Source organism: Echinops telfairi, unplaced genomic scaffold (genome assembly GCF_000313985.2).
Source record: "Echinops telfairi isolate 266 unplaced genomic scaffold, ASM31398v2 ScPeMD7_7427;HRSCAF=8465, whole genome shotgun sequence".
Lineage (NCBI taxonomy): Eukaryota > Metazoa > Chordata > Mammalia > Afrosoricida > Tenrecidae > Echinops > Echinops telfairi.
In genome coordinates, this window is record NW_022111327.1 from 3,014,563 (window position 1) to 3,038,572 (window position 24,010).

The 24,010-nt window shown below is 37.7% G+C and overlaps 1 protein-coding gene across 1 annotated transcript in view; it reads left to right on the forward strand.

Annotated features, from left to right (window-relative positions):
* The window catches only part of RNF128 (ring finger protein 128), a 71,852-nt gene extending 50,793 nt beyond the window's left edge, over positions 1-21,059 (forward strand). Inside the window, exons 3-7 of the mRNA XM_004710025.4 lie at positions 10,913-10,984; positions 12,266-12,348; positions 14,004-14,100; positions 14,958-15,126; positions 19,638-21,059. Of these exons, the coding sequence (XP_004710082.1) occupies positions 10,913-10,984; positions 12,266-12,348; positions 14,004-14,100; positions 14,958-15,126; positions 19,638-19,771 (555 nt within the window). The 3' untranslated portion in view covers positions 19,772-21,059. The remainder of the gene's footprint in view (positions 1-10,912; positions 10,985-12,265; positions 12,349-14,003; positions 14,101-14,957; positions 15,127-19,637) is intronic.
* The last annotated feature ends 2,951 nt before the right edge of the window (positions 21,060-24,010 follow it).

The following is a 24,010-nucleotide window of genomic DNA, read 5'->3' on the forward strand; positions in this document are numbered from 1 at the left end:
AAGGAGGAGCTGATATCAAGGGCTCAAGTAGAAAGCAAATGTTTTGAGAATGATGATGGCAACAAATGTACAAATGTGCTTGAGACAATGGATGGATGGATGGATTGTGATAAGAGTTGTACGAGCCCCCAGTAAAATGATTAAAACAGAAAGAAAAAGAATTGGAATCATCTAAATATTGTGGGTTTGGCATATATATATCAAGAGAGAGAGAGAGAGAGATAGAGAGAGAATCAAACAAATATACTAGATATATATCTCTTTCTAATGAGTACATCTCCCCAGTGCTGTCACAGTTCCCGTTGCTAAAGTTTCCACAATATTAACTAGGAGCAGTGTTAAAAGGCATACCTTTTATCCATTTGCAAAGGGAACTTGCAAACTGGTATCCATTTGCAAGGGGAACATTATCCATTTCTCTCCATGGAGATTAAAGTTGGCCCTCGGTTTTGTACACATGCCCTTAATTATGCTGAGTTTTTCCCTTCTAGTCCTATTTTGTTGTGTGTTTTATCAAGAGTTGATGTTGGATTTTGTCTGATATGTTTTCTGCATCTATCATGTGGTTAATTTCCTTTGTTTTATTTGTGCGGTGGATTGTGCTGATGGTTTTTCTGATGTAGAAACATCCATATATGTCTGATATGAATCCCACTTGGTCATGATGCATTCATTCTTTTTTTTGATTTTGATGTGTTGGTAGATTCTGTTGGCTAGGATTTTGTTGAGGATTTTATGTCTACTTTCATGAGGAGCTCTGGTAGTAGAGTGGGTTATGTGTTGGGCTGTTAACCATAACATCAGTAGTTCAAATCCATAGCGGCTCCACAGGAGATAGATGAGGCTTTCTGCTCCTGTAAAGAGGTATAGCCTTGGACCCCTACAGGCATGGTCCTGCCCTGACCAGAGGGTTGTTGTGATTCAGAATTGGTGTGATGGAAGTGTGTTTATTTGGTTTTGGTTTTGTTGTTTTTATTTATTTATTTATTTTACTTTAATGAACCCATTTAGTGCAAGCCAGAGAGCTGTCAGGTAGTGGAGCTTCTACTGATCTTTCAATTCCTTCAGTTTTCTGATGGCACACTTTATTGTGACAGCAGAGGTGGGAGGTGTAGATCCAGACCCCACCAGCTACTGTCTTCATGCAGAAACCATAGTGCCAGCCACAGCGCGTCTCTTCATTTTGGTTTTTCCACAGAAGGAGCAAGTGTACTTGGCATGTTGGCTGATTTCAATTTTCTTCACCATTTTCCTGAGGGAGGCACCATAACAGGTCCCATATTTGCCCACGATCCCGACCTTCTTGGTGTGTTTGGCCATCTGCCCGCAAACTAGTTTAAAACCAGGAAGGAAGCTTGTTTTTTTTCCAGTTTTATGTTCATGAATTATACTTTCTTATTCAGTGATGACTTCACCTGATTTTGGCACCAGAGTTATATTCATTTCATAAAATGAATTCAGGAACATTTCTATCTTTTTTATACTCTAGAATACTTTGAATAGAATTGCAATCATCTCTTTTCTGAATGTTTGGTAGAATTTGTCATTGATGCCTTCTGGGGCCCAGACTTTTTGGTTGGTCCTTTTTGAATGCCCTGATCAATTTCTTCTTTTGTTGTGGGTATGTTCAAAATTTCTACACCATTCAGTGTTAGTTTATTCACATACTCTGTTTCTAGAAATTTGCCCTTCTTCTAGGTTTCCAAATTTGTTGGGAGTATAGTTGTTCATAGTACTGCTATTTTTAAAATTCTTTTGGTTATATCGTGGTGGCACTAATTTCATTTTTTGCTCATGTTATTTGCATCTTCTTTGTTAAATTCCCCAATGGTTTGTTGATTTTATTAATTCTTCCAAAGAACCAACTTCTAGTCTGTGCATTCTTTCAACTGTTTTTAAGCCCTGGTGGCATAGTGGGTCACACATTGGTCTGCTAACTAAAAGGTTAGTAGTTTGAAATCACCCTTTGCTCCACAGGAGAAAGATGAGTCTTTCTACTCCCATAAAGATTTACACTCTCAGAAACCCACAGGGACAAGCAGATCTGCTGTGTCCTATAGGGCTTCTGTGGGTCAGAATCACTCACTAGCATTCATTTTGGCTTTGAGAATCTTACATTGTTTCTTCTGTTGATTGTAGATTCATTTTGCTTCTCTTTTTTTAGTTGTTAGAGATGTTGGGTCATAGTGTTGATTTTGATTTATTTTTTATTTGATATATATGTGTGTGTATGTATGTGTGTGTGTGTGTGTGTGTGTATATATATATATATATATATATATATATGAGCACTGCTTTTGCTGATTTCCAAAGGTTTTTGTAGTTTGTGTTTTAATTCTCATTTGATTCAAGAAATCATTTCTAAAAGTTTCTTCCATTACCCAGTAGCTTTTAAGCAACAGTACTCAATTTCCATGTTTATTTTTTTTCTCCTTGATTTTCCTGTTGTTGATCTCTAATTTTATAGCATTGAGATCTAAGAAGATGCTTTATAGTATTTTGATGTTTTATAATTTATTGAAGCTTGCTTTGTGACCTAGTTTGTGCTGTTGGTGGGTGGAGTGTTCTGTATGTCTATGAAGTCAAGTTGATTATATTACTTGTTATCTTATGTCTTTGTTGAGTTTCTTTCTACTTGTTCTGTCCTTCATCAAAAGTGGTGTTTTACAGTATGCTAATACTATTGTAGGGAGCCCTGGTGGTTAAGTGGTAAGCATCGGGCTGCTAACCACAAGGCCAATAGTTTGAAACAATCAACTGTTCAGCAGGAGAAAGATGAGGCTTTCTACTACCTTAAGGAACTACAGTCTTAGAAACCCACAGGGAAAGTTCTACTGTATCCTGTAGGGTCACTATGAGTCAAAATTGACTTGATAGTAGTGGTTTTAAAAAAATATTGTAAAGTTATCTATTTTCTTTTTTCAGTTCCCATTTTCTCTTGACGTTTTTCTCATTTGCATTTTTTCCTGTTGTCTAAATGTCTACGTACTTCATAATCCATGAGAAAAGAAAGTAGTGAAAATTGGGAGCCTAAACCAGGGCCAGAACCCTGTGGCTTATATAAAATGCTGTTCACTCTAGGCTGGCCACAGTTTGACAGGCCATGAAATCAAGAGATTTTTGAAAAACCTCAAAAGGTAGCTGAATTATTGATGGCTGTATTGTAATGGGCTCTTGGAATATGAAAATAGAGTTTTAGACCAGCTTCAACTTTTGAACATATTATTTAACTTCTCCAAATCTCCATTTGTTGGTTTTTTTAAAAAATAGGGATATTATCTCCTGCAGGAAGTTTTTGTGAGGATTTCAGTGAGTTAATGGATATAAAAATGCTTTATAAACTATAAGATAACTGTATAAATGTAAATAAGTATTAGAACTAGCTTCCTGCTTCAAGCCATAGTCAAAACAGATTGCTGCCTTGATTTAAGGGAAAGGGATACTTAACTCTAGGCTTCAATGGGACTGACACTAACCAACTTTTTGCTTGGACCTCGTTTTTGGTGATGACTGATTTAAGAGAACAGCGTGCAGCTGTGAAATTTTGTTTCCTGCTCAGGGAAAAGTGCCGCAGAAACTGTTGTGATGTTGAACACAGCTTACAAGGACAGCGCTAGGAAAAACTCAAGTGTACAAGTGGTTTTCTCATTTCAAAAAAAGTGAAATATCAATTGATGACAAACCTCATTCTGAATGTCTGTCAACTTCCCAAACAGATGAAAATGTAGACAAAATTTGTTTACTTGTGCTCAAAGATCAACGACTGACCATTATAGAGATGGTGACATTATCTGGAGTATCTTGGAGCTCGGTTCAGTGAATTTTAATGGAAGATTGGGGAATGAGAAGGGCCATGGTGAAATTTGTACCTCAGGTTCTGACTGACCAGGAAAAAGAGCATCAAGTGGAAACATGCCCTGCTTTGAAAGAACAGCTCTGAAGCAACTTTTCCCCCCAAGATCATTGCTGGTGATGAGACATGGTGTTATTCTTATGACCTGGAAGGAAATAATCAATCAAGCCAGTGGAAGACCCCACTGTCACCTTGCCCCCTCAAAAGCTTGTCAAGTGAAATCAAAGATCAAGAGGATGTTCATTTGTTATATTGATGGAAGGCGCAGTGCATTTGGAGTTCGTTCCACCAGGTCAGACTGTTAATCAAGCTTTCTATTTAGAGGTTCTGTAAAGATTGTGTAATGGCGTGTGACTAGAAAGGCCTGATTTGTGGCAGACGGGACTGGTATTGCACCACAACAATACACTTGCTCACGCAGCCTTCTCAGTGTGCCAGTTTGGGGCAAAAAGCAACACGCCTTTCTTGTCCCACACTCCTTACTCACCTGACCTTACTCCATGCGACTTCCTTTTGTTTCTGTGAATGAAGAGGGGCATGAAAGGACAGTGATTTAACAATATAGAAGAGGTAAAAAAAAATCAAAATGAGGGAGGTGCTGTCAGTCATCCAAATAGATGAGTTTGAAAAATGTTTCCAAGAATGGGATAGCAGATTTGAAAAATGTGAAAGTGTAATGGCGAATACTTTGAAAGTGATAAGGTTGTTATGTTAAAAAGTGTAAATACATAGCTTGTGGGGAGGGGGAATCCCGGGGTTTTTTGGGTACCCCCTTTTGTGCTAAAATTGAAATATTTGTGCTTAAAATTAAAACCTCATCATAGAATTCCCATTATGAATTACCTAACTCACAGTTATGTCTCAAAATGGGAATAAAAGAGCCTCAATTACCACCTTTTTCTTTCTAAGGATCTAGACTTGTTTTTGTTAAGCTATATTTGCTAATCAGCTGAGAAGTTTCTGTTCTTCCTACTGTAGCAAAGAAATAGTTTAGCTAGTAATCCCCTAGGCAGTAAGCCAAATGCCTTTCAGGAAGTTATATAGGAGACAGTTTGGGACATTAAGGAGATTCTTCATATAATGATATCATTTCTTCAAAAACTCATTTGCCACCAATATGGATAGACATGTTGCGAGTGTTCATTATACTTCTTGATGAATAGTGATTTATACTTTAATTTAATAACTATTTCATTGAGTATTTGTTATATGTCAAATGTTTTGTTTGAGACTTTATATTATCGCTCATTTTCAACTTAGATGTCAGATGGGGGTCTCCTTAAACATTTATTTAGGGACAAGGAATAGATGTTTACATTTCTCATGACCATCTCTGATTCTGAACACCTATTTTGCTAAATTTCTGCTAAATTCGTAACTTGCTATTCTAAAAAGGAAGATTATTTATCATGCCATGTTGCATGTGTTATCTCTGTATTCCATGCAGCATCCATCCAAGTGTGAAACCTAGCCTCTTTTTCAGTTTCCACTTATACATACGATACCCAGTTGAGACATTTGTGTTATCTGCTCCCATAATGATTTCAGCTGGATAAACCTGGTAGGGCGATTCTGCTCTCTCATATAGGGTCACTATATATAGTCAGAGGAGGAAAATACCAGTTTGGGTGAGATGAATTGACACAATAGCCACAACGATGGACTTGAACCACCAGAAATCTTGATAATACAGGACTACATAACTTTTTGCATATAAGATTACTATGAGTCATAGGAGACTCAGTAGCTGTCTAGCTGTATATCTATGTATATTCCAATCTAGCTCATACCACCTGGAATATGTTTCTATTGGCCTGTTCACCCCCAAATAGAAACTCATCTTTCATTGACTCCTCTCATCTTTCTCTCACCTCCTAGACTTTACCTAACCCCCAACCTCTGATTCAAGTAATTATAGCATTTTAGTCATTATTCTCTAATTGAGCCTTGGAATTACCTTTGCCTATCCAGAATCATCTAGCTATGTGAGACTATGTCACAAATATTGCTACTGTGAGAAGGATTCCAGTTCATACAGGCTCTGGCTAATTCCAAACAAAACTTATTCAACTATGTCTCTGCTATCAGTGGATAGCTGAAGACACGTTCTCTTAGTAATAGACTTGTCTTAGTCTTGATAGATGGCCTTTAAACAAGTTCCAGGCAAAACAGTAGTTTCTGAGGGGATCTGCTGGGGGCAGTTCAATTCAAGGCAGAGAGATAAACTCAGAAGGTTATGGTGCTGTTCTGGGAGATCCAAAAGGAGTCATCTTGTTAGATTTTCTCAAAGAACACAAATATAGGGACTTATTTAGAAAAAAGGTTTTAGAAAACTGGAAAATGACATTGGAGAGGAAAAGGCCAAGAAAGTTGCAATAAGGAATTCTTTTTTATCCATCCTGGGAGTGTACCTGTTCACTCTTTGAGAGTAGCAAGGACTGTCCAGTAAGAATTTCTCTGGCAAACCTTACCCCATCTACCCTACACTCCTGATCTTAGCCATTCAAACTTCTTTTGGTTTCCCAAACTTAAACAAACGTTGACGGAAACACAGCTTGAGTCCCTCAAAGATGCCAAAGCTACCATTTTGATGTGGTATAAATCGAAGAGCACAGAATTCTTCAGGAAAGGGTTAGAGAGATGGAAACACCACCTTCAGAACTGTATAGTTATTTTTGTTGTTGTTGCTGTTGTTAAGTGCATCTAGTTGGTTCCAACTTAAAGCAAACCTATGCACTAAAGAAAGAAACACTGTCCAAATATTCTGGTTCAGAGCAGCCAATGAACAGAGAAGATCACAGGGCCAGCCCCACCACGAGACACCACGTCCCTCACTGACCCACAGTGCTATGGGGGACAGCACTGGGGACACAAAACGGGATATGTCCCCAATCCCACCCTACCACACCGGGTGAAACACTAAAGGCCTGCAGCAGAGCAGCAGGGGGAGCAAAGCAACGAAGTCCCCGAGGAATGCCAAAGGTGGACTTTAGGGGCAGGGTGTGGCACCCCAGCAGACTTAACTGGAAAACACTCATAAAGGTCAATGGACAGATCTAGAACTGTTTTAAGGCTTTCTTTTTGAGCTGTTGATTTTTTCTTTTTCTTTATTTTTTTCAGTTGTTGTTGCTGTTTTCTTTTGTTATTATGTTTTGTTTTGCTTTGTTTTTGTGCGTGTTATTGTCTCTGCATGTCTATCTGTACAAAACAGGTGGGATGAACAATCCAGATAAGGGAACAATGGGAGCGACGATTCTGGGGGGTACCTGGGAGAGGGAGAGATGAGGGAAAGGAAGAGGGATAGCAACAAACCCAGAGACAACGGAAGAACAAGTGATCTAAAATGGAGGGTGAGGAGGGAAGAGGAAGCTTAATCAAGGGCAAGGTAGCCAAGAGGAATTACAGAAACCAAAATGAAGGCCAAACATGATAATGAGACAAGAAGAAAAAGGAAATAGAGGGAAGAACTGGGAGGCACAGGACATTTATAGGGTTCTAAAGATATACACATTTATATATAATGATAGGAGAATGGATCTATGTACATATATTTATTTGTTAAGTATTAAGGTAGCAGACAGACATTGGGACTCTACTCAATTACTTACTCAACTCAAGAACACTATTCTAATAACCCAATATTCTGTGATGCTCACCTTCCCTGACATGATCGCTGAAGACAAAATTGGTGCATAAGCAAATGTGGTGAAGAAAGCTGATGGTGCCCAGCTATCAAAAGATATAGCGTCTGGGGTCTTAAAGGCTTGAAGGTAAACAAGTGGCCATCTAGCTGAGAAACAACAAAGCGCACATGGAAGAAGCACACCAGCCTGTGTGATCATGAGGTGTTGATGGGATCAGGTATCAGGCATCAAAGACCCAAAACACAAGAAACAAACAAAAAAATCATAATGATGTGAATGAGGGGGAGGGGAGAGTGGAGACCTGAAACCCATCAGTAGCCAATTGGACATCCCTTGTCATAAGGGCCACACGGAAAAGACGAGCCAGTCAGGGTGCAATATAGCACCAACGAAACACACTTTAGTTCTTTAAGGCACCCCCCCCCACCATCATGACCCCAATTCTACCTTACAAATCTGGCTAGACCAGAACGTGTACATGGGTACAGATGAGAGCTCACAAAACAGGGAATCCAGAACAGATAACCCCCGCAGGACCAATAATGGGAGTAGAGCTACTAGGAGGACAAGGGAAGGGGAAGGGGGGGAATAAAGGGCAACTGATCACAATGATCGATGTATGACCGCCTCCTAGTGGCACAGACAACAGAAAAGTGGATTAATAGAGACAGTGGTCAGTGTAAGACATGAAAAAAATTATAAATTATCAAGGGTTCATGGGGGAGGGAGTCTGGGGGAGGGAGGGGTAAATGAGGAGCTGATACCAAGGGCTCAACTAGAAAGGAAATATTTTGAAAAAGATGATGGCAACATATGCACAGATGTACTTGACACAATGGATATATGTATGGATTTTGATTAGTGTGCCCCCAATAAAATTAAAAAGGAAACACTGTCCAGTCTGTGCCATCCTCACAGTCACTCCTATCTTTGAGATCATTGTTGCAGCTACTACATAAATTCATCTTGTTGAAGGTCTTTCTTTTTTTCATTGACCCTCTACTTTACCAACAAGTTTACTTTTGTTCACAATGGCATGCCTCTCCTGATGGCACATCCAAAAGACTTGAGACTAGGTATGACCATCCTTATTTCTAAGAGGCTTCCTGGTTCTCTTTTATCCAGTGCATTATTCTGGCATTCCATGGTATACTTAATATTCTTCACCAACATTCTAATTCAGGGATGGTAAAAGGATAGAACTCTGACACACCCTGTTCCTGATTTTGAACTACCTTGTTCTATTCAAACAACTGCCTTGTATAGATCAAATGAAGGCTGTGTCACAAAACAAGGACTTCTCTTTTTTGTTAAATAAAGGTTTCCATGGTTTTTCAGAAATACTTTTTGACTTGCCCTTGTATGTTCAGTGGAACAACAAGGAAAAAAATCTATTAATCTAAGAATCTATCTTCCATATAAGGCAGTAGTGGTTATGAATAGCAATATTTTCTTCCAAAGAGTGAATAATACTGTAAATCTTGGTATTATCCTCATTTTAGAAAATAGAAATAGAAACAAGCTCGGTAAATTAAATGATTTACTCAGGGTCTATTCGAGTCAGGTTTTGAATATAGATTCATTTAAATTCAAACCTTGTATGCTCTCTGCCAAACAAGACATGATTCAAAAAATAAATGGGGAAAGATGCACTTGTAAGATCCACTGAGGAGATAGGAAGATTGCTCTGAGAAAGCAGAGCAGAGCATCCAAATTCAATTGGTATAAAAAGAACATAGGATCCTTGTTAGACTTTAGACTATTTTATGGTCTGTGTGTGTGTGTGTGTGTGTGTTTATCTATACAAGATAGGGGCAGGATAGGCAATCCCCGGAGACAGCTATGGGACTGACGGTTAGGGGGTCATGGGAGGGAAGGAGGTGGGGGAGGTGAGTGGTGAGCCAGTAATGACAGGGACAGGGGAACAGTAAAGATTCTAAAATTGATGGCCAGGAGGGTGTGGCTTGTCTGGTTGTGTTTGATCAATCAAATTGTATCCGAGAGGAATTGCTGAGAGGTGAGTGATGGGTAAACATAGTGGGGCAAAAGGAAAGAAAAAAGAAAAAGAGGAAAGAAGACAGAAAGAACATATAGATATAGATAGAGAGATATGTATATATATGTAAATATATACATGTAGGTGTATTTGCTTATATATGTGTGTCTATAGATGTGAATACAACAAAGAAGCAGCTGGACTTTGGGTCTCTATACTTAAATATTAACTAAGTACAAGAACGGTTTGTTCCAATAATGTGGCATTGCATGATGCTCACCTTCCCGACACAATCACTGAAGACAAAATGGGGGCATAAGCAAATGTCAGGAAAGTTGAAGGTCCCCGGCTATTAAAAGATATAGCATCTGAGGTCTTAAAGGCTTGTTGGTAAACAAGCAACCATCTAGCAGGGAAGCAACAAATCCCACAGGGAAGAATCATACCAACCTGTGTGATAATGAAGTGTCGACAGGAAGAAGTATCAGAAATTCAATAACAAGCAACCAAATTGATGTGAAGGGGCGTGGATGTAGTGGGGACCCAAAACCTACCTGTAAGATAATTTGACAGTCCTTCTCACAAGGGCCACACAAAAGGGATGATAAATCCAGATTGCGTTATACCACTGATGAACCACATAACTATCCTCTAGTTCTTTAACAGTTCCTCCCCATATTATTATGGTTTTTGTCTTACCTCACTAATCTTATTAGATTTGCATATGTTCATTTGTATAATTAAGATAGTTGAATACATGAAAACCAAGATAGACAACCCTTCAGACACAGTAACGGGAATAATTGTTCCCTGAGGGTATGGGAAGAGAGGGGAGAAAGGTGGGGAGGGGGATCTGATTGCATTGATGACTGTATAGCCCCACTTGAAGGGAGTGAACAACAGATTGTATGTGAATGGAGATATTGAATAGTGTAAGATACAGCAAAAATAATAATGATGATGAAACTGATTGTGGTAGCAATTATACAATACTGCTTGATGTGATTAAACAATGGCATGGTATATGTGTAAGAGCTCCCAATAAAATGGTTAATAAAAAAAGCTGAGTATAAATAAATATAAGTGAAAACTTCTTAGACTAAAAGAAGAAGAAAGGTTACATCCTAAATAAATAAGTAAAATAAAATGCAAAAAAACAAAAACAAAACATAGCCTTCCTGTGTGGTCCTAAAGGCTCTATTTAAGAAGGGAGGGAGATATGATAACTGAAAAGTTACAGTAATCTGAAAAATCCTACCTGACATCAAATAAATGGGATATTTATTATAGTTAATAAATAATTATCTTTTCTAATTTGTATATTGACTTTTACCTCTAAAATATTTCATAATCCTCTACCTTTTTTCATGTTTTTTTTAAAAAGTGGTCTTTCTAGTACCTGCTTTTTTTTCATTGCAGAGACAATTAAAGGCAGATGCTAAGAAGGCTATTGGAAGACTTGAGTTGCGCACACTGAAACAAGGAGACAAGGTACACGGTGCTTTCATTCATCCAGAGAAGGGCTCGCTATACGTGGAACTCAGGACAGATAAACTCCTCAGGAACAGTAGTGGAAGGAGCGATTTCATGAGGGGAGGAGGATGGTCGCGGAGGGGGAAAGGGGAGAAAGGGGGAACCCATCACAAGGTGGGATATATACCTCCCCCCAGGGGACCCATAACAGAAATGTGGGTAAAGGGAGACAACAGTGTAAGATACAAAACAATTATAACAATATAGAATTGATCAAGGATTCACGAGGGGGGTGGGGGGAAGAGTTACTTATACCAAGGGCTCAAGTAGAAAATATTTTAGAAAAAATGACGGCAACATCTGTACAAATATGCTTGATACAAATGATGTATGGAGTGTTATAAGAGCTGTAAAAGCCCTCAATAAAATGAGTTTCTAAAAAAGTTATATGGTGTTTTAAAGCAAAGTTTTCAAAGCATTGTTCAAATTCCTGTTATTCCACAGTAGGCTTTCCACTGGCATCTATAAATTTTATTTATAGCTTTATCTATTTGATACTAGTGGTAAGCTGAATAATAGCCCCCAAAGATATACAGGAGCTAGTCCCTAGAAACTGTGCATGCTATCTCCTATGGCAAAAGAGATTTTGTAGATGTGGTTAAGGTAAAGATTTTCAGATGAGAAGATAATCCTGCATCATCTGGTGGACACTTAATGTAATTACAAGTATCCATTAAGAAGGAGACAGAGGGAGAGACCACCTCGACCACCTCCAAACACAGCTAGACCTTAAATATGCAGTATTTTGATTTCTATTCCATTTTCAGTACATGACACCCAGGATTGATGAACCTATAGAAACAACAAGTAGAATAAGGGTTCCTGGGGGTACAGTGGGGGAGGGGGTAATGGGGAGCTGCTATCAAGGAGTTTAAGAAGGAGAGAACAGTCTGAAACTGATGGGTAGCAATTGTACAATACTGCTCAGTGTGATTCAACTATGTAGTGATATGATAGATAGCCATATTAGCTCCCAATAAAATGGCTCTGAAATTTTTTTTTCTAAATGCAAGGGTGAAGTTTTTCTTGAAGTCATGGTTTACTTAGTAGTGGACTTTAAATTTCATTTTCTTTTAAAAACTAAATAATTTTAAGTGGCTCATTGAAAGTTCCCAATTATGTAGTCATTTAATGATATTTAATGATATGATCCTCCTTCTAAAGGAATGTATCCTCGTTAAGTGCATGTTTATTCTGCTCTTGCTCTGTTGATATATTTGTCCTATTATTTGCTCGTAGGAAATAGGCCCTGATGGAGATAGTTGTGCTGTGTGTATTGAACTGTATAAACCAAATGATTTAGTGCGAATCTTAACCTGCAAGTAAGTTTGATTTTCTTTTATATAATCAGTAAGAATAGATGGTTTTCAAAAATGGTTGCGATAGGGGAAACTAGTTTGAATGTTTCTAAATTGGTATAATGAGTGTTTGCTTAAATTAATTTTCATTTTAAAGTTGAATGCTTTGTTTATAAAAGAATACTGAAGTTGGTATAAATCTAACTGTATGCAGTTTACATAATCTGGTATGATGTATTATAGACTATTCTGAATTTTTGAAGGGGGTTTCAAAATTTTCATGGAAAAATTCTGTTATCTTTACATTCCATTATCCCATGAACGTTTTCAAGCTCCCTTATTCAAAACCTAGTCAGAACAACTATTATATGTAATAAGGTAGTGTTGAATTATTCAATGGATGCCTTTTCTCCTCTTTTAAACTCTGAATTTAAATTTAACATGAATTTTTAATTCATTCAGACTAAAAATACCACTGAAAAATCAAACAATGAATAAGGAAGACTGCAGAATAATTAATGCATTTGAATTATGGTGTTGGCAAAGAATCTTGAAAGTACTATGGACTGCCAAAAGAGTAAACAAATATGTCTCAGAGGAAGTACAGACAGAACATTCCTTAGAAACCAGGATGGCAGGACTTTGTCTCACGTACTTTGGACATGTTGTCAGGAGAGAGCAGTCCCTAGAAAAGGACATCATGCTTGGTGAAGTAGAGAATCGACAAAAAAAGAGAAAGACCCTCAAAGAGGGTGGATTAACACAGTGATAACAGCAATTGTGGGGAGATGATAGGACTAGGCTGGGTGTCATTCTGTCTTCTATGGGATTCCTAGGAGTCGGAATGGACTCAGTGGCACCTCCCCACAGCAGCAGCAGGTTGTTGGGCTTTATAGCTTACTGTACGATAGATTACCATAGGTTTCCTGTTCGAAATCCATTTGGAAATCTTCACTCTGCACATTTTATTCTCTCTCCTCTCCTGAAGGTTGTGCTTAACACGTTCTTGAACTTATTAATAATGATCTTGAAATATAACACATTGCCTACAACGTCAGTACTCAACTGCTTGGTACTATATTGTCCTATAGCACTGGTTCTCAACCTTCCTAAGACTGCGACCCTTTAATACAGTTCCTCGTTTGTGATGATTCCCCAACCATAAAATTATTTTCATTGCTACCTCATCACTGTCATTTTGCTACTGTTATGAATTGTCATGCAAATATCTGATATGTAGGATGTATTAGGCGACCCCTGTTAAAGGGTCGCTCGACCCCCAAAGGGTTGAGAACCGCTGTACTATATTATTGAAAATGAGGAGAACTGTTCCATTTTGCAGTTAGGGAACCACAAGATAATTGTTTGAGATCTGAAAGACTGAGCAAAGTCTTATGTCAGGAAGCATCTTAATCATTCTGTAAGCAGTGAGTACTAAAAATAGTCTATTGAAGCTAAACTAGTAAGGCTTCTGTATTTCCAAGTATTGTATCATGAAATTTCTAAAATGTGCTTCTGTGCCTCCTTCATAGTATTAATGCTATAATAGAGTTTAAAAGAGGGGGAAAGGCATCCATTAAAAGGCGAAGTCAAATGATAGAGTAACCTATTAACATATTAGACAAAGTTGTTACTGTTTCATAACTAATAACTGAATTCTGTGTTCCCACCTTAATTAGCCATATTTTCCACAAGACATGTGTTGACCCATGGCTGTTAGAACACAGGACTTGCCCCATGTGCAAATGTGACATACTCAAAGCTTTGGGAATTGAGGTAAACATTGCTATGCTATTTATATGGAAGAACCTAAGCACTGTGTTATGTATATAGCCAGGCCTCTGGGAAATGTCATCTTGACTTTTTACTCTGTACTGTGCCACTTACGGAGTTTATACCTAACATTGGAAACCTGTATGTCACAGAGATGTGAGACCACCTCCAAGTATACTTAATATTTGGTCAATTGCCAATGATGAGCATGTAAACAACAAACTTGACTTTCTGGGTTGTTGTTCGTTTTTTAAAAACTTTGTTATTTGCCACATAGTGGCAAAGCTTGTAGTTAAACGAAACTGTATACGTTGAAAAAGCCTATTAAATACTAAATGATTATTTGACCACCTACTTTGGCCATCCACAAAAAAGCAAGTTGAACTTAACAAGATCTTGACTTGAGGAGATGGATAGTTCGTAACAATTCTCCATTTCCCTAGGGCACAACTTGTTTTTCTCTATTGATATTTACCCTTCTTTGTTTTTTGAGTAGATAAATTGCACCTGGCCTTATTAGGAAGCACTGGGGTCACCCAAATGAACATATCGGCTGTGAGGGCAGTCCAGCATCTTCACTGGATTGCTGGACCCAGCTACTCGTAACTGCTATGGCAGGGGCCAACACGAGACGGTTGTGTTCATCAAAATATATCATAGGCTGAATTGTGCATGTAGCAATTGTTGGGCTGGTAAATTATATATAGCTTTACCATACATTAAGAGAAGATATGTAGGTATAGTCGGTTCAAAGATTAAGAAACATTGCTCTCATGAGTCACCGAGGAAGAAATATTATAATGCTGTATCAAAGAAAAGTGTGTTCTCAGAGTCTTGATTTGTTCAATCGCTTTCCCAAGGCGGATGTTGAAGATGGATCAGTGTCTTTACAAGTGCCTGTATCCAATGAAACATCGAATAGTGCCTCTCCTCATGAAGAGGACAATCGCAGTGAGACCGCATCTTCTGGATATGCTTCGGTACAGGGAGCAGATGAACCACCTCTGGAGGAACATGTGCAGTCAGCAAGTAAGCACTCTACACAGGGCCAATGAGCACCACCCCTAAGTGATCCATTGTGGGTCATATACCCTTCACAATAAAACTAAACTCACTGCCATCCAGTCATTTTTGACTCATACTGACCTGACAGATTAGACAGCCTCATCTCTCTCCCTCAGAGCTCCTGGTGGGTTTGAACTACTGACTTTGTGGTTTGCAGATCAATATGCAGCCCACTACACCACCAGACCTCCTTACTTCAGAATAGCCCTGCTTTTTTAAGCATAGATTCCATTCTTCCATAAATATTTTCAACATTTTTTTTCTAATTAAAATAATGCAACATAGTGAGTATCCCCTACTTTAACCTACACACGTCTAAATGCATCTAAAACAGATGAAATGCATCAGGGGGTGAGGGTGATTTGAAAAAGATTTATCACAAAACTTCTCTCTGGTACATTTAAGTATTTTAATTTATTAACTACTTACAGGACTAAGGAGATGCTTGTAAACTTTAGACATCATTTATTGCAAATCTATCAGAAATTAAGATAAAGGGGTCATTAAAGAATAAAGTAGAATTCAGTTTATGAAAGCTTGATTTATATTCAACTTCTCAGGAGCCCATCTTTTATCCAGATCCAAAACTGATTTGAAGAATAGTATGTGCTGCCACCTGTTGACTATTTTCCATGATGATCATAGGAACGAAAAATTGAATAGATGATTTTCAAAATTCATGTGAATCAGTACTTCAGCTTAGTAATCTTTATGCCAATGGAGCAATTTAGGGAAATGTTCCATTTTTCCCCTAGAGAGAAAAACTTCTACCAAAAAAGTATTCTCCCTTTCTTCAACGTCATATATTTTCCTTCCTTCCTTCCCTCCCTCCCTCCCTTCCTTCTTTCTCTCACTCCCTTCCTTCTTCTTCCTCCTACTCCTTATTTTTTGGGGTGGTGAGTTTGTAAGTATATTCTCATTCCTCAGCATGAGGTAAGAGTGGAAGAACAGTTGATTCATCAGATGTCTTATCAAAGGTTCACAACCCTATGACATAAACCTTTGCCCTCTTTCAGTTTATCTGTGCTATAGATAACATTTCTGAAGACGTCACAGCGAATACCTTCATGCATAAGAAGGCCTCATCTGCCTTATAATCTAATCTTCAGGCATTATCTAGAGTAGCAAGTGGTCATAAGAATTTTTGATCTGGGCATTCATCCACCCGTAATAGAGAGCCATTGTCAATTTGACCAAGATGATCTTTTGCTCGCATAACTTTGTAGCAACAGAATCCAGTGAAGAGAAAGGAGAACGCAGAGACTAGTTCAGTATCTTTCTGGACATCCAGAACACACCTTCCAACCTACTTTTTGTGTGTTTTATTCTCCAGGAGGAAGTATGAGCAGACCAGATTTTGCAGAGAATTTTGAGAAGCAAATGAAATAATCACCATTGCTTCTCATATTCTTTATCTAGACAACTAGTAGTCCCACCCACCTGACGTGCCCCCAATCAGAAACCAGGAATAGCCTAGATTTTTCCCCTCTCCCTTCCTATTGATTCAACAGCCTTTTGTCTCAAATTTCTCCCTTAACTTCCCAACTTTATTTCCAGATACATTGTTTGAGACACTGCCTTCCCTTTTCCCATTTTTTCCCACTCTTCCCCTCCAAGAAATTGTGGAAGCTCAGTGCAATTCCTGTTCCTCCTTTTTAAGACTTGCCCTGCTTTAAGAAGCTTTTCTTGACTCATATGTATGGATTGTACTATGTGCTTCCATTGAATTTTTACTTGAAATGAAATTTTTATTACAATGAATGGTGTTAAAAATTTTAGTTACCTACAGTAAGGACAATGCCTTATTGACTAGTCATACCATATACCCAGCATCTAACACAGCCTGCCACATAGTAGGTACTCAAATATACGTTGAACAAATGTCCACCTATAACCAATTGAATCTTACCTATAATTATGTGTCTATCACCAATTATGAATTACTAGTTTATGGATTCTGCATATCATCATTGATTATGATGATAGTTGGTTTCCATAGCTTTTTTTTAACCCAGAATTGATTAGTTCAAATCTATGTGTCACGACATTGTGCTGAGTTCTATTTAGAGCATTGGTTTTCAAATTGAAGCATGAATCAGAGTTACCTAGGGGATTTGTTAAAAACATAGATTATTGAACACTACCACCAGAATCTCTGACTCAGTTGGTCTGGGGTAAAGCCATAGTATTTTCATTTCTGCCACGTTCCCAGATAATGCAGTTGCTGCTGGTATAGGAAGCACACATTGTATAAGAGCACTAGTTCTCAACCCTGGCTGTACATTAGACTCTCCTGGAGAACACTTAAATATTGCTGATGCCTGGGATCTTACCCAAAAAAATCAAAAAGCACACTGTCGCCAAGTTGATTCTAACTCATAGCAACCCTATATAAATGAGTGGACAGCTTCATCTTTCTCCCAGGGAGAAGCTGAGGGATTTGAACCCCTGACCTTGAGGTTAGCAGCTCAAAAGCTAACCCATGAGCACCATGAGAGTTCCTTGAGCTTTTGCTTCACTCACTGCTATTGAGTTGACTTATGGAGATGAGACACTGTACTGGAGTAGAAAGCCTCAACTTTTTCTCATGAAACAGCTGATGATTTTGAACTACTGAACTTGTGGCAGCTTGAGTTCTTCCTTAGATCAGTTAAATAAGAGCCCATGGGACCCCAAACATGGATGTTTTTGTTTTGTTGTATTTTGTTTTTAATATGTGCATACTGAGAAAAAAATTTAAATAGGACAAAGAATGTTCCTGTATGGCCTTCACCCAGCAACTCTAAGTATTAACGTCACATGTTTATCAAATAAAACCAGGACATTAACATTGGTACAATGCTATTAACTGAACTACTGACCTTACTCAAATTTCACCAATTGACCCACTAAATGTCCTTTTTTTCAGGCTCAAGATCTCACATTGCAATTCTTTGGCGTGTCGCTTTAGTCTCCAATCTGAGACAGTTCATCAGTCTCTGTTCTTCAAGACCTTGACATTTTTTAAAAGTGCTGGTCAGTTATATTGCAGACTACTCCTCAATTTGGATTTGTCTGCTACTTCCTAGTTATTAATGGTGTTGGCCATTTCTGGGAAGAATACCACTGAAAAGATGTTGTGCCTTTTTCAGTGCCTCATACCAAAAGGCACATGATGCCCGTGTTTTCATTTGTTCGTTTTTTCCCCCTTTTTACATAAAACCACCTTTTCTCTTATGATACTAACTTTGATCAATTGGTTGAAATGATGCATGCCAGGTTTCTCCTTTGTAACGTTGCTCACTTACTGGTTTTCCTGTTGTCATTATTAAACATCTTGTAGAGAGACACTTTGAGACTGAAAATATCAGATTGTCCTAAATGTGGCCACTGAAAACTCCTTCAAATTAGCCCATCATTTTTTAAACACTTCCTTACTTTCTGGTACCACAAGATACTGTAGGCAAAAGATGGGCAGTTCTTTTCTATACAGGGCCAGATAGAAAACATTTCAGGTTATGAGGGTCGGTCAGTAGTCTCTGTTACATATTGGTTTGTAGTCTGTCGTTTACTGAACTCTAGGTTAGAATCTAGTAACAGTACTCTTCCCTGGCCCAGCCCTGGTTACATTATTGGACAGTGGTCAATCAAATCCAAGGGCTAGACATAAGTTACATATGCTACTAGAATATAATTGCTATAGGCCCTTTCAGTGGGCAGAGCTAGGACATACTCTGATGTGCTCACATATACACATATACTCCCCTTTCTCTAGTCATCTATCTATACAACGTATGTATAGGTAAAACAGCTCAGATTGAGAGATTGTAATCCAACACCACAGATTTCATTCTATCCCTTCTTTCCTAACTCACAGATCTTTTCTGCAAACAAAGGGAAACATGACTCTCATTATCCACAATGTATTTACCCTATTTACTTATTTACTAGACTTAATTTCCTTTTCCTTCCTCTGAAGGGTTATGTATCTCATTTGTAATACAAGTAGATTCACTTATTACTGTTCATATTCCATGTTTGGAACCCTTCTATATCTTCCTGATTTTATTTGTTTGTTTGTTATTTATTTATAGCGTATGAGGCGCAGGTAATATTCTGAAGTGCCCTAAGTGATTGAAATGTGCAACCAGATTTGAGAACTGATACATTTAGGATATAGAAGAAGCGGAAGACATAACTTTCGCTCCCTAAGAACACTGTTCTCTGGGTAGAAGTAAACACATACGTGAATCAACCAAACAATAACTACAAATCAATATAAAAATGTCATACATGCTCTCTATAAATTATATTATACATTGCGTTACTGGTAAGGAAAAAAAGTATAATCATCAGATGATGGAATTAGAAAAACATTTCTGGGAAATGAGTATTGAATTTTGTCTTAAAAGAAGGAAAAAGTGAAATCATCCTAAAACTGCCATTTCTTTTTTCTTTCTTTCTTTCTTTTTTTTCTTTGCCATTTCTTTTTGAAGATGAAAATCTACAGCTGGTGAACCATGAAGCAAGTTCCGTGGCAGTGGATGTTGTTCCACATGTTGACAACCCAACCTTTGAAGAAGATGAAACTCCTGACCAAGAGACCGTTGTTCGAGAAATTAAGTCATAAAAGCTGTGTCAATGGGAAACTTGAATCTTTAGTAATAACCGAACTGCCAATCAGGGCCTAGTTTACTATTAATGAGCTGGATAAATTTAATATGATAAGAATGATACGGAGAGTGCTGAGATGACTAATATTATGCTATAATCAAATGGCTTCAAATATTTAACCTATTAACCTTTTCCCACAAGCTCACTATAATGTTTTTCCTAAGCTAGTTTCTTCTCAATAGTGGCAGTTAAAAACATTTTAAACATTCAGAACTCTCTTCAAGTAGTCATGGTTTTCATTTATAACAATCTTATAAAACTGTGTTGCATTCAAAATGTGAAGTAGCTGTAATCACTTTATTTTACAGTAGTATCTTAATTAAAAATAACACTACTTTAGCTTGGGCTCTATGCATCAGGGTTTTTCTCCAGGTGCTTATATTGGTCTGGAATTGTTATGTAAAAAGCAATGAAAACTTAGGCTAGTACTTCATGAAATGTCTATTTAAGCTACATTAAGTTGATAAAACAAGATTAGAGCAAATACTCATTTTAACCATTTCATGTTTATAAAATTAGGCTAAGTGTACTTCATGTGAGTGTCAAGCATAGTTTATAAGAGAATATGGATTAAGTTGATTGGTATATTAATGACACCAATTTGACAACAGATTATAGACAAAAAAAGATTTCTTGCAAAAATGCTGTGTATTTCTCAAACTTGTGGAATATTCAAAAGCACAGGATTAACTAAATTACCATACTATTTGAAAATGGTGATGTGAGGAAGCAAGTCACAAAAATTGGTCATTGGTTTTTATGTATGAATTCATCTACAGAACTTCATCTGTAGAAAATGTTTTTCCAAATAATGTTGACTTTGAAAATTGAGTTTACAAGCTATATAAATGGGCTAAAATTATATTAGATAAATTGAAATTCTGTCTATGTAGCTATAAATTTTTTGAATGCATTTTCTTGGTGTTTGAAAAAAAATTGAGGGGTGGTGGGAGAATTCCAGGTGCCTTAATATAAAGTTTGAAGCTTCATCCACCAAAGTTCAATAGAGCTATTTAAAATTGCACATTATTTGTATTTTGTGTGGCTTATCTTTTATTTTAAACTTTGTTTCCAGTATAAATTCCAACATAATTTAGGCAAAAGCAGAATAGACATGTATTTTATTTGTAGAATGGATGAAACCATTACATTCTTGTACGCTGATTTGAAATGCTGTAAATATAGTCCCAATTTCTATTGATTCTCTTTAAATATAAAATGTAAATAAAATATTCCAATAAAAAGCTGTGTCTGGTGTTCAGTTTAGCTGTTATATACTAATTCTGTATGTGTAAAATGCCCGGATTTGGGAGGGAAAATAGTTTTATATAAATGGTCATTGATATAGCTAATCAACTAAAACATAAAACAAGTCTGACACATTTTTATGTATCTTTTTAGGTAGAAATGAATGGCTGCCACTGAGCCTATCATTAATTATTGTGATAAGAGCTGTATGATTTTTTAAAAGAAAAGAATAAATAGGTGCTTGAAACAATACAGAACCATGATTATCCACCCAGCTAAGCATATGTCTTACATTCACTGTGCCAAAGGTGTGGGTAATGTCACACCCGAAATTCAGCCTACCTCCGTACAGAGATAATATTTCAAGCTTTGTAGAAGTTCTTCTGGGAGGATATTGATCACATTAAAATGTTTAACAGCTACATTAATAAGCTACATGCCAAATATCCCCCAATGCAAGTGTAGAGTTTGATGATTAGTAACTTTATAGAGCTATGTAACCATCACAATCTAGTTTTTGAACTTTTACATCACCTACCCCCCAAATTTTCTTTCATGCCTATTTGCAGTAAATTCCCACTCCTCCCACTCTCAGGTCTGCTTCTATTGTTATAGATTTGCTCATTCTGGACATTTTATATAAATGAAACAATATGTGGTTTTGCATAACCACCTTCTTTCACCTAGTAAATATTTTTGAAGTTCATCTGTGTAGCATGAATAAGAACTTTTCTGATTTCTTTTAATGGCTAAATAGTATTCCAAGTGGGTATAAACCACATTTTGTTTAATCTGTAAATGGACCCTTAGGTTGTTCCCACCTTTTAGCTTTCATGAACAATGCTGCTATGAAAATTCAAGTACAAGACTTGTGGAGATACGAGGAGGTCCCCCCGCAAAAAAAATGGAATTTTTTTCAAAGCTATGTATTTAAATCTTTTTTTTTTCAAAACAACTTTGCCATCTTCAAAGTCCTCTCCATTACACAAACATTTTTTAACTCATCTGTTTGGATAGCTGACAGCACCTCCCTCGTTTTTTTCTTCACCTCTTTTGTGTTGTCAAATTGCTGTTCTTTCGTGTCCCTCTTCATTCACAGACACAGATAGAAGTCACATGGAGTGAGGTCAGGGGAGTCAGGTGTGGGGGGCAAGAAAGGCATGCTTGTTTTTTGCCAAAAACTGGCACACTGGATTGTCTGCATGAGCAGGTGCATTGTGGTGGCAAAGTCAGTTCCCCACCTGCCACAAATCAGGCCTTTTTTTATCATTGGTGTGCAATCTTTTCAGGATCTCTACAATTTAGAGTTAGGGTTCTCAACCTTCCTAAAGCCGTGACCCTTTAATCCAGTTCCTCATGTTGTGGTGATCCCCCCAAATAAAATTACTTTCGTTGCTACTTCATAACTGTAATTTTGCTACTGTTATGAATTGGGCCAGCCCTGTGAAAGGGTCGTTTGACCCCCAAAGGGGTCACAACCCACAGGTTGAGAACTGCTGCTCTAAATAGAAAGCTTGATTAACAGTCTGATCCGGTGGTATGAACTCCAAATGTACTACTAGTTGACCGTTAGGGAAGTTGACAGACATCCAGAAAGAAGTTTGTCATTAATTGACATTTCACTTTTTTTGAAAATAGAAAACCACGCATACACTTGAGTTTTTCCCATAGTGCTATCCTTGTAAGCTGTGTTCAACATCACAATTTCTGCGGCATTTTTCCCGAGCAGGAAACAAAATTTCACAGCCGCACGCTATTCTCTTAAATCAACCATCACAAAAAAAGGAGATTTGAGCGCAATTGCTCTTATAAGAAAAATCCACTGTGACCAGAGAGAACCTTCCCAGGTAACACCACTGGTTGTATTAACTCAGAGCGAGTTGCTGGGTGCTCACCTAGCAAGGAAAATGTGTACTATGAAAGCTCCGCTCAGCAGAGTTTTTTCCGGTTTTGAGGGGGTACCCCCTTGTTTTCATTTCTCTTGGGTATACTAGAAGCAATCTAAAAGTATTGCTTCAAAAGCATACAAAATTTTACTAAGCAAAAATATCCCATTGTGAAGCTACTGCTTCTTGATATGTCCTCCACCTAGATCTAGACACCTCTGAACGCAGTGTCTCTATCTCCCTGAGACTCCCCTGAAGAATTCTGAGATCTTCTATTTATATCATGCATTTACATCCTTGAGGAATTCAACTCATGAAACAAAAAGAATGGAGGGGCAAGATCAGGGCTATAGGGTTAATGGGGTAATATTCCAAATGAAATTCTTATAGGACAGCCCTGGCATTGCTTGAAGTATGAGCACATGCATTTTTCAAGATGAAAATAAAATTTCTCTGTACAAAGTTCTTGGACTTTCACCAAGGCAGATTTCTACTTTCTTTTTTTCACCAATGCAGATTTCTATTTTCTTTTTTGTATTAATACCACATGTGTTTTTGAAATTAATTTATTTTTAATTATTTTATTGGGGGCTCATACAATTCTTATCACAATTCATACATCTATCCATTGTGTCAAGCACATTTGTACATTTGTTGCCATCATCATTTTCAAAACATTTTCTTTCTACTTGAACCATTGGTATCAACTCATTTTTTTTCCTTCCTCTCCCTCCCTCCCGCTCTCATGAACCCTTGATAATTTATAAATTATTTTTATTTTCATATCTTACACTGATCACTGTATCCCTTCACCCACTTTTCTGTTTTCTGTTCCCCTTAGAGGGGGTTATATGTAGATCATGGGTGATTGGTTCCCCCTTTATCCCCCCACCTTCCACTACCTTCCTGGTAAAGCTACTCTCATTGTTAATCCTGAGGGGTTTATCTGTCCTGGGTTCCCTGTGTTTCTAGCTCTTACCTGTACCCCTGTGCATGCTCTCTCTGGTCTAACCAGATTTGTAAGGTAGGATTGGGATCATGCTGGGGGGAGGGGAAGCATT